The sequence below is a fragment of the Gymnogyps californianus genome, chromosome 3 (genome assembly GCF_018139145.2).
Source record: "Gymnogyps californianus isolate 813 chromosome 3, ASM1813914v2, whole genome shotgun sequence".
Classification (NCBI taxonomy): domain Eukaryota; kingdom Metazoa; phylum Chordata; class Aves; order Accipitriformes; family Cathartidae; genus Gymnogyps; species Gymnogyps californianus.
Window position 1 is genome coordinate 103,736,432 of NC_059473.1, and position 12,420 is coordinate 103,748,851.

Consider the following 12,420-nt stretch of genomic DNA (forward strand, 5'->3'; position numbering starts at 1 on the left):
AAGCTCCTCATTGGTAGCTTATGATACAGATAGCGCTGAAAGGAGCATGTGAGGGTGCTGCAGACTAAATAGTAGTTAAGGTTTGTGCATGTATATTATTGTGTAATATTTATTGTGTATTAAAATAACTATTATCTGCTTATTATCTACTAGGCTCTATTCCAATATGAACTTACAGGCTAAAAGCCACCAGGTTTGGAGTGATGTGATCTTAGTGTAGAGTTACAGGCTAAAAGCTACAAGGCAAAAGAGTGAGAAGTGGGGTGAGAACAGTATGATTTAAAAATCAATGGCAGTCACTTTTTAGGAGAAACCCAGCATTAACAGTGGTTCTGAATTCAGCAGTGCCAGATGAGAACAAGAGCACTTGTGGTACCAGAGTGAAGACACTGCCACAGCAGCCTGGCAGCATGTAGATGAAAGGTTACAGGCTCACAAGCAAAGGGCTGGCTGCAGAATTGGAGATGAAGGACTGCTAACATTACAAAGATTAAGGCACTGTGCAACAGAGGTGCTGTGGAAACTCCATGTGCACCTCGGCTTGATGCAGCATTCCAGTTAACAGGAAGCTTCATCTCCTTGCACTGCACTTGAGTTTGTACATGAAGCTGTGCTTGGGTCCAGTCATGTATTGTGTCTGCCCTGCAGAAGTCATATGCTCAGCTTTAGAGACCCCTCAATCAATGACTGTGGAGAAACCCTGATTTTTTGCTCTTGTGTGAAGACAGAGCATACGATGCTTGGTTCAGCTTTATCCATGATCCTCTTTGCTCTTGTGTTAATGTTGCATGACCATCCTACTGGGTAACAGTATTGTCCAACAGAAACATAAAGAATTATCAACTGTCTGAGCTCAGTTTCTTCTTATATTTTATGAACTGCTGCACAGTTTTGTAAATACAACAAAGATACTCTGCACTCAGTAGAGTGCTTTGTGGCAGAGAAGCTTTTAAACTGACGATGTACTACTTTTATTTGATCTCTGCTTTGGAGATCTGCTTAAAATCCTGTCAAACCTTTTAGCAAGATGTATGGAAGAAAAATAATAAAGCAAACTTTTCCATTAAACAAAGTTATCGTTACATTTTACATGAACTGTATTTCAAAGCATCTTGAAATGCTGAATCCCTGAATTTTGTTTGTTTTTCTAGAGTTTGTGTTCATATTCAGGAAGTGTTTGATGGTCTTCAAAAGATCTACCCTCTGCAGTTTCCTTTTATCCAATTTCAAGTGAGACAATGAAAGAAGAAGAAGAAAAGTTACTTATGTAAATAGAATTTAAGTGACTTTATTAAGCAAAAGAACAAAGAATGGGGTCAAGTATCTGTTCCAGACAGATTGCTCTCACGGCAAGGGAATAAAAGAACAGTTTGATAAGGTAGCATTTTCCAGTCTGCTGCAGTCCTCAGCAAGGTTATAACAGACAACTCAGAAACTGTAGTGAAAATAAAGCATATAGTTCCTCCTCTAAAACCCTTTACATGTGGACATATATGGTATACACTGAATAAGAGTATACCTTTTGAATTCTAAGGTGGATACTTTTGATTTTATAATAAATAAATAAAATTAACTTTAAAAAGCACACAAGATTCAAAAGTAGTAATAGAGAATTAATCTGCTTTTATCTGCTTTCCAACTTTTGAAACGCAGAGCCAGTACCATATAGATTTTTTTTCTTTTAAAAGAAGATGAGTTTAAGGGACCTTGTCTTTTGGGTGCTCTGGTTTGGCAGACTTCCGTAGTTTGGCAGATTTGAGAAGTGAAGAATCTGATTTGGAACCATATAAGCAGCTGACATTTACAGAACAAATTTCGTTTAGTACGTGCTAGTTTAAGTTATGTAACAAGCCATTTAGATGTGATGATAGTAACTTTTTTAAGCATTAACAGCCAAACTGTAGAAAGAGTTTGGGAGCTGAGATTTTAGAGAATTTACTCTTCATTTTAAAACAAAAGCACAAACATCTGTAGCTCTATGAGCACATTTTTATTTAAATTAGCTACATTAAATTAGTATACGTTACAATTCAGTTACAATGCAATTTTGCTGCATACAAAATGGTGTATGTATTCTTAAAGAATACATACATAATGACCTTAAAGAAGGTCATTATCCCATGCTCCTCATCCTCAGCTAAGGATGCACAGCTATTCACTGAGGACGTCAGAAAGGTATCCCCTGTTCTTAAGTTACAGATGCTTAAAATCTCATGTTTTATAATGGAAATAAAAATACATATGTGGGTTTTTTTTCATGTCTGAATGGTTCTTTTGTAGTTCTCCTTCAAATTAGGGAACTAGATTAGCTAGGAAGTTTTTAACATGTGAGTGTTCAGTGCTATTGCAGTGCTTATAATTTTATTCTTTTACAGTCTCAATAAAGTTTCATATTTAAATTATCCTCACTTTTTATTTAAGTCCAGTTCCAATTAATCAGACCCTTTTAATATGAAAACAACCTCTTAATTTTATAGATCTTGTCAGAACACAGTAGGCGCTATTTCATGTTACTTCTGCAAGAATGTGCCTTTCTTTCTTTCTTCCTCGGACTCAAAACAGTTGTGTACAAGTTGCAAAAATCGTCCTATGTTTCCCTAGGGGAAAGAGAGGAAAGTCTCTTCTGTCCTTGCGAATGGAACCTTTTGGTCATTTCTTATGACAACTAATGAATTACCAGACTTTTGCTTTCATGAGATAAAATTCCCTACTAGTTTTCTTTATTTATTTGTCTATTTTTGCTCAAAACAGACTTTTGTACATATTCTGTGTTGAAAAATCTCTTGGATTACCCATATTTTGGTTTTTGCCACAGAATATATTTAAAATACCTGAGTAAATTGAGATAAATATTATGATAAAGTGACAACTGAATCTTTTCTGTTTAATCTGAAGAGTGGATTTAGGTGCCACTGACCATATGGATAGTAAAAAACCTGGAAACTGAATCAATTTATTTTGCATCTTGAAAGATCAAATAGATTACTACAGAAACAAAGGAAAGATAGGAAAGCAAAATAAAGAAGGGATCTGTATTACATCATAACACATATTTCAGTGCTATATCTTTTTATAGCAATTTTTAGGTATTATATCATATGCAGATTTTAAGTTCTTAATTTGTACCTACATTAATACTATTATACTAGTCTAAGCACATCACATAATCTGACAAAGAGCATTATGAAATATATTCCTTTTCTTTAAAAGGTACAGCTGGAGGAGCTAGTCCTGAAAATACTGTTTACATAGAGCATGTTCAGTGGGTCTGTTATAGTATACCTGTTCACTTAAATTAACACTGATTTTTCCAACACAAGGTTGTAGATCAGAGTATGGAGACAAAATATCAACAGTAATTACTTTAAGATCAGTAGAGATTATTTCTCATCTCAAATTCTGAACCTGTCAATGTTTGCATAATTTGAAGACTTGTAGATACTAATACTGATATAGTTGATTTTTATCAGAGGAAGGGTGCATATGGTTAATATTCAGTGAATTATATTTATTAAATTAAAATACAAGCAGATGCAAGATTTTTTCTCATGTAGAGGGCATGAGAAATCTTTTCGCTTTCATCTGTCTGGGCTGGGGAGGCAGATCATTCTCCCAAGATGAGGGCAGGTCTCTGGAACTCAGAGGGAATCTGGAAGGCATTGAAGTAAAGTAGTGGTGTGAAAGAGTAAAAGAAAGTCCTCTGTAGGCAAGAACTAAAGAGCTCTTTCAGGATCATATGATAAGATTTGTCTGCTTAACTTGAGGTACTAAAATCAGTACTTACTCACAGAGCACATGTGCGAGATCAGGAATGTTGCATGACATCTTTCAAGAGTGATTGGCAGTTTTTTATTTTTCAGTTACCATAGGTGGATGAGCCATATCACTTCTTTATGGAAAACTTCATGGCTTGATCTTTCATCAAGAATGTAAGAGATGTGGCTTCATTTCCTTTGTTTCTGTAAAAGAATTTTAAATTACCTCTGATGCCTCCTAGCAGAATGATCTTGCCAATGTGGCTAAAGGCTGTTGTTTCATTTTGCATAAAGGATTAAAGATTAATTGGAGGCAATGAAAATGGAAGTGAACATGAATATATTTTTCCAGTCTAGTAGTTTGGTACTCACATGGTAACAGTGAATGTTGATTCATGGGTTATTTCAGAATTTTATTTCCCAACTGTTTAATGTATGAATTTCCTTGGAGAAGTGTTCCTCCTCCCCTGTTTAATGCCCTACCCATTATGCTAAAGAGGTTAGCCAACATTTGCTCACTTTGTGACTAACTGATTTTCTAATCCCTTTATGTGAAGCAGAAGTCATAGGAGATGCATGTTTAAATCCCCAGAGGCAAAGTGAATTGAATTTAGGTGTCACACATTCTGGCTGCATGTGTTAATTACTGTATAAAAAAGCAGCAGCAGTATCAGCTACTGTAGATATTTTTAAAGAAAAAAACATGACATTTCCTATACTGCTGAGTAAAATATTAGGGCCTTGAAGGGGAGAGATGCCTTTGACTGCATAAGCTTTTCCTGCTGACAAGACCAGATTCGGTATTGCTGTTCATGGCTGCTCTTTTGAGTTTCTAGTCCCTCATTATGTGATAGGGAGCTCATGCAGTTCTGGATTGCAGTGTGCAGGAATGGTTAGAAAAATACTCAGCTGAAGTCCTTAGGGCATAAGGTCCTTTGTATATCTGGGCATTGACCACAAATGAAAGAGATTTCAGGCCTTAAGACACCGGATCTCCAAAAGCTCCAATGGTCTGGAGAGAAAGGAATCTTTCCATGGATGGGGCCAACGTTTCCCTGAAAAAAAGTCACCTAAATCTCCAGGCCGAGAAATTGAAGGAGCTAATTAAACATGGCCTTAAGTTGATATCCTAATGTTAGCAAAAAGTGGCAAGAAAACCTTGACCTGAACTGTGTATATCTGTGTATATATATGTGTAACTTTTTGTATAATTTTCCTATTGAGGGAGGGAAGTTGACAAAGACGGGCTTGCTTTCCTTTGGAAACTTCTTTCTGGGGGCTGTGTCAGTGATTTACTGACTGACATGAGATGAGCTAGGAAACTTGACTGGTCAGAGGACATGAGCAACCCTTTGTCATGATAACGAAGGGAATCATAGGGCCTGATGAAACTGCATAGCTGTCAAATATTTGCGAGGTATTTGAGAAGGGGTAGTATGCACTGAAAACAGAATACAGTTGTATAGCATGGGTTGGAGGTATATGAGTGCCAACTTGAGTCTGAAGAATTTTGCAGTGTAATTGATTTTTAGTAAATAACTAATTGTTCATAGCAGAAAACATGTCTGCTTCTTGCAGAATGTAGTATACTTTAGAAAGGTGGCAATATTATATGAACTTCAGTTTGTAACCCTCATTATCCCTGATCTTATATGTTAGTACTTTTATTCACAGATTTAAATTGCTATGGTTTTGAACTTTGGAACATAGACTTATCGGAGCAGGAAATTTGGCCAGTTCTAGATTAGTGAAAGCTCACTGTACACTTTTTCTGCTACTTCATATGTCTTAGTGGTTTACAGTCAATCACTGAAACAAAATGTAGACTACTGTATGAACACTATATAAGAAAAAACCCTTTGCTTCCATCGTGTTTTATTTTCTTCTCTTCTCCAGCATTTTACTTCTATGTTTTCCAGTTCTTTGAAGGAGGTAGATAATAAGATACCAATGCAGCCTAAGGGAACATAGATATTTTTGCATGGATCTTTACTTGGGCAAACACTTGTTTGCAGAAGGCTTGTGTAGAGTACCAGTGTCATAAACACAAGAAGACATTGAGTAGTATGCGTCTAAACATGTCTGGCATTAATGTTGGCATTGCTTTGAATTACATTTTATAAACTTAGTTAGTTCCACCTTCTTCCTAAAAAGCAAAGACAAAAATAGCTACATATGAACATGTACACACAAATACATATATAGAGATATGTATAAGTAACCTTATGTAATATGTATTACATATCTTTACCAAAGAAGTATCAAAATAAAAATCTAGTTCATTTGTCAGTCTGCTACAGTTCTTTGAAACATTTAGACAAAGTAAAGTGACTTTAAACATGTTAGAAATACTGGGTGCATCCCTCACTCCCCAACAAAAGAAGAGTTTGGCTGTCTGAAGTTTGGTGGCAGGGGTTCTTATTTCCCAATACTCTTCTGCCTATTAAATATAATGCAATTCAGGGCCTAAGTAAGCTAAGGAAGGGGAGAACATAAAGCTGTACTTTAAAATAGCACATGAACTCTAAGTTATGTGCTAAATGAAAGATCCTGAGCCAGCTTATCAGCGATTTCCTTCTTCACTTTGCCTAAGGAGACCCCAAATGTAGAGTAAAAATAAGGCTCCGAGTAAGACTGTGACTATCTTATTCCCCTCTTCCTTTCTTCCCCTCTTTCATCTTTCCTCCTTGTCCCCTTCCCTCCATCCCTCCCTGCCTCCTTCTCCTTCTCCTTCTTCCTCCCTCTTTTTCTTCAGTTTTATTGTAGGGAGGAAGTCTAAAATACAGAAAAATTCACTGGTTTTAGACTTTTCAAAAGCAAGAAGTACAAAAATTTGATGATGTCTGTGAAGGCCTTGGAAATGTAAATACAAAATTTTTAGATTGTTTATTTGTAAATATGAAACATACATTTCTCCCTGAATATGTTTAAATGAATTATTTTCTGATATCTCTTTCTGGTCCATCTTTACACTATATTTTCAAAATGATTCTTTACATATATACTTGTTAAACTATACTCAGTTTTACCTAAAATTGTAAACCCCACACACTTCCAAAAATGAATATTTTAATGTCCTATGAACCCTAAAAACCTATTCAACATTTCTAGAAAAAGTACAGATTTTTTTTTTAACCTATCACATCTTTGATAAAATGTATCTGTTGATTTACAATTATACATTAATTTATTATTATTTTAACTGTTATAACAGGTTTTTACCAAACTCTGAATAAGATCTGGATGATGTTTACGTCAAAATCTGTATTTAAAGCAGTATTTTTTATCTTTAGACTGAACAATGAGATATAAATATCAATCTCATCCACCTTAAAAAACCCTGTAGATTAATATTAGTATGTTACTGTTACTGTGGGGTTTTATAAGGTGTTTTTAGGCCATTTCTAAGCATTTTGAATATTTGTTTGAACAGTACACCAATATTATTTTCTATCTGTTTTGATGTTTTAATTTATGTGCTGAAATGTATACTGCACATTCAGAATAATTTTATTAGTCTTTATTCAGAACTCAAACTGAGCCCATGGGCTGGAACGTACCACTCTTCCTACACTTTATTATTTTCTTTACTGGGGAGTAATGACAAAAATGTCTACTCCTGAAAATGTCAATAAGTTCTTACTACAGATGGCTTTGAAAAACACTCACCTACTCCTTACCCGAAAAAGAAGGGAGCTGTCTGCTTGGCCTTAACTGATGTCAATAAATGTTGGTTTGTTTTTTAGTTTTTTGTTTTTATTCCTGGTGGAGAAAAACATGTTCGAATGCTCTTGATTTATTGCCAGATTCTTTTATCTCAGCAGCTTATTGTCTGCTTTTTCTAATACTTATTTGTAAAGCTGAATAAAGAAGTAAATTTAATGTTACATTTATTTGAAATGTTACCGCATAACTATATTTCAACAAAAGAAGCACCTAAGTGCACATAATAAATGTACCCAGTGAAATGCAGGAGATAGCAACTTTGGTAGGGTTTCTAGGAGTTGGTCCTACAGATGAAATCTGACAGAAATGTACTTTTCCTAGATAGCCCGTTAGAGTTTTCATAGAGTCTAAATATTACTGCAAATAACCCATATTTTCTTGAAATGGATAATTCACTTCTTTTTTTAAATGTGTCTGTTTTCTTTAGCTGAATGTGGAGCAACTGTCTCTGGAAATGAAGGAACATTGCTGTCTCCAAATTTTCCATCTAATTATGACAACAACCATGAATGTATCTATAAGATTGAAACAGAGGCTGGAAAAGGGGTCCATCTTAGAGCCAGGAGCTTTCAGCTGCGTGAGGGAGATATTGTTAAGGTAAAAAGAAAATAATTTCACTTTCTACCATGCTCAACATTCACATTGCATGAAGAACTCTGCTTTTAACACCAATTATTTTTATTTTCATTTCACTTTCTCACACAAAAAGAATAAATTCTATGTGGATAACATCACTTCCTTTATACTAGATTCAATTGTTTGTACTAGATTCAAAGAAACTAGGTGACATTAAGATTTCAATTACATTTATGGAAGTATTAGGTTGTTTACTGTGGGTTAAAATCTAAAAAGAAAACCTAAAATGTGAACTTGGATTTTGAATACTAAAGTGTCTATATTATTTTCTGTTTGCAGCAATATTTATAAGCGTAGCACGGTGATTACTTAACAAAGGACAGGTTTTAATTTTGATACGTTTTTGGTACATTTTTATTTTCTTACTTTGTCTTGCACAGAACTGATTTTTTTTTTCAGATTAATTTCCTCATTTGAATAGAAAGAAGCTAGCTAACATATAGCATTGTAATATTGACTAAAACTGTAATTACAGAAAATGGTTTTCATTCTTTTACTTTGTAGGTAGCCTTTGAAACACAGCCTAAATATATACAGATTTTGAACATGTAATGTACTTTTCTACAGTATGGCCATAATCTGTCTTTTCCTAATAATGACTGCTGCATTCTTGTATGTACTGAAAATCATTACATTCATCTGAAGTGCTGAGCATACATTAAAATACTTTTTCAAATTTATGTCTCTAAATTTTCAGAGTTAATTGATACTTCGAATCACCAAGTATTCAGAATTCAGTTAGCAACTTGCTTTCTGGGGATCTCACAGCAACCCATTTAATGTGTTAGAAATTGCTGTCTGTGTTTCTATCTTGATTTTACTATTTTTATTTGCACTGAATGCTTCCCACAAGGAGTTTAAAGATATCATTGTTATGGATCAAATTTTGGTGGCCATAGTTTTACCCATTTTGTCAGCTTAAGAGACTCCTTATATAAATAAGTGTGACAATTCAATTTGAAGTTATACATTTCCTACAAAGTACAAGGCATTTAGAGATATAATGAAGGTGGGGAGGGGAAAAAAAAAAAGACTTCCCTTTAAGTATTGTCTTTACTAATATAGACATTCATATCTTTGTTATTATACCTGTTCTTTTTAGCAAGTACAGACTGGATTAGACCATGAAATAAGCAAAACTTTAAGAATCCCCAATAGTATTAGAAAGTTACAGTCAAAAGAACAGCATTTTTTCCATCTTTACCCACAAAATCATTGATAATAGACACCTCCATGCTTGTGTGGCCATCACGTATGAAACACTGCAAGACCTAGACCTACGGTTTTCCTTTTAGATCAAAGAGAATTGAGTAGGTGGGCAAAATACGTGGTCTATATTGTCCTTTGCTCCCATCTTCCATAGTCTGACAGTGCAGATCCCCAAAAGTATTTTTGCTCTGAACAGATGCAGCAGACAAGGAAGAACTTGATTGCCCACTGAGCTGCTTGCATATGGTACATAAGTCTCCCAGAAGCTTTGCACATATCAAGTTTATAAATAATTTAATAAACTACCTGAAAAAACCCCAAAACTTAGAAAACCCTAAACAAACATTCAAGAAACTCAATTATCCTTCAGAACATTTCATTAGTAATGTGAAGTATACTTAGAGATATTCCCTGGAGATATAAGAAAGATTTACCTGGGAGAAAGCTGTTCTGAGCAATCTTTTAGATACTTTCTTCTTTCATAGATCTGTTAGCACAATACTCCTGAGATCCAAAGAAAGCAAAGGCAAAATTGTGGTGATGTCTGTACTGCAAGGCCTGTTCTCTGGTTCTGAGGCAACTGGCACAGCACAACTTCCATTTATACAATTAAACTCTCTTCCCCCATAGCCTCTCCATAACCTGCATTTATAAAAATAAAGTCTATTTCCTCTCCACTCCCATGCCAGAATGTCCTCGTACATATTTCTATTGGAATCAGCCCTTGATCTAGCCCCCAAACTTACCCAGGCATTGTCTGGAAGACTGCCAAAACGAGCAGGCCAAAGTCTTGACTGAAAATGTGCCAGAGGTTGAACAGAACGTACAACTGAATGTTAATGTTTGGGGTTGTGTTGTAGCTTTGTTTATATTAGTGGCTAAAGTATCTCTAGTATTCAGGTTTTATAAACTTGTCCACGCAGCTTCTGATTTCTTTAGTTAATCTACAGGAGATATTCTTCTAGACTGAAAGAAATGTTCTTTCCAGTCTGGCCATGCATCATGAGATGATACTGCCTGACTGCTTACCGCTAAAGAGACACTTTGTAATAATTTAAAGTCTGCTAGCTGAAAGCAGAGAACATTCCAGCAACCTAGCATAGGAAGCCACCATGAAGAATTTTTGTTTTCCAAAACAATGCCAATTATCTTGGAAACATAAGAGCTACCTTGCTGAGTTGAACCAAATGGTCCAACTAGCTCAGTATGCTTTCTTTGATAATAGTGATAGGTGGTTTTATTTAGGTAAAATATGCAAGCTTGGCCACTGTCTGTGCTCCATTGCCCTTATGTTCCTCCAACATCCACAGCTGTTGAGTTAAGTTAGACCACACTTTGCTGTCTCTTCCATCTGCTACTGACATGTCTTTGAATTTTGGTAGTCCTTTAAATTAGCTGGTACTACTAGAAACCTCTTCTATGACAGCAAATCCTGGAAGTTCACTATGTACTGTGTAAAGAAGTAGTTTCTTTCATCTCCTTGAAATCAACATCATTAGTTGATTAATGAAACATCAAGTTTCATTAAGTACTCCTTTGCTCTAACAGTACAGAATTTGATGAATAGTTTTGCATTCATGTTCTCCAATGCCTTCATGATTTTGTAAACCTCAGTCATATCCCTGCTCAGTCTTCTTCTGTCCAAAATTAGTCTCTGTTTCTAAGGCAGATGCTCCTCAATCATTGTGTGTGTCTGCACTTTCCACAGCTCCACTCTGCCCTTCTGCACATGCAGAGAGCAGAACTGTACAGAAGACTCAAGAAATGGATACTAGAAGGCAGTACTATACACAGAGGCAAAATAGTGTCCTCTATTTTGTTTTTAACCTTCTTCCATCCTCTACAAACTCATATTTCAGTGCTACATCATCTTTAGGACTAATTGTCAATTTTGTTTGTACACTGTGGAGTGATGTCTTCTCCTTCATACAGGGTCATACATTTGTCATCTTCAATAATTTATCAGAGGTCACTATTGCGTTCCTTTTCAATTTTATCTTTTACATTTTTTCAAAGAAATTAGCCTTTTTAATATCAGTTAGGAAAAAGGGAGATATCTCATGGACTACAGCACCTAATTTTTCAGCAAGAAGGATGAGTTCATTCTCAGCTAACATAATATTTTATTTTATTTTATTTCCCTAAAATGACTCAGAAATAGGATGGAATGGAATGGAATGGAATGGAATAGAATAGCATAGCATAGCATAGCATAGAATAGATAGAACAGAATAGAATAGAATAGAATAGTTCAGTTGGAAGGGACCTACAACAATCATCTAATCCAACTGCCTGACCAATTCAGGGCTGACCAAAAGTTAAAGCATGTTATTAAGGGCATTGTCCAAATGCCTCTTAAACACTGACAGGCTTCGGGCATTGACCACCTCTCTAGGAAGCCTGTTCCAGTGTTTGACCACCCTCTCCATAAAGAAATGCTTCCTAATGTCCAGTCTAAACATCCCCTGGCGCAGGTTTGAACCGTTCCCATGCATCCTATCGCTGGATCCCAGGGAGAAGAGATCAGCACCTGCCTCTCCACTTCCCCTCCTCAGGAAGCTGTAGAGAGAAATGTGCCTTAACTGTGGTTGCTTGCTTCAGTTATAGCCTAGTTTAAGGAAACATATATTATCTACTCTCTTCTCCCTCTTCCCGTTCCTGTCCTGATTTGCATGGGAAGGAGATCTGAGCATGTGAGACACACATAAATTTTTATGTGCTCTGACCAGATCTGCAATCTGCACACAACTGGGAAATCAAGACACTCCCAAAGGCTTACCTTTCCCACAGCTTTGGCAGGGCTGCGGACTTCAGAAGTTTGCTTTCTTTCCTATCTGTGCCCTAAATATGAGCAAAATATGTCATAAACACCAGCCTTCTATCTCGTGTCTGCGCAGAAGAAAGCCCCAAGACTGCCTTGCAGGCAACTTGCAAGGGATGCACTAAGGCTTAAGAATATTTATAAATCTTGTGCTGAAATATGGGGCATTTTCCCACTTGAATTTCTTACTCTCTTTTTAAAGAAAATAAGTACATATGTAATGTTGCATTGGGTGCAGGTGCCCTGGTTTTGTTAGTGGGGGACTGCAGGGCG

General features: G+C 35.9%; 1 protein-coding gene across 1 annotated transcript in view; it reads left to right on the forward strand.

The window, feature by feature from the left end:
- CSMD1 (CUB and Sushi multiple domains 1) overlaps positions 1-12,420 on the forward strand; it is a 1,238,313-nt gene that overhangs the window by 956,902 nt on the left and 268,991 nt on the right. Inside the window, 1 exon segment of the mRNA XM_050893357.1 lies at positions 7,909-8,078. Within this exon segment, the coding sequence (XP_050749314.1) occupies positions 7,909-8,078 (170 nt within the window).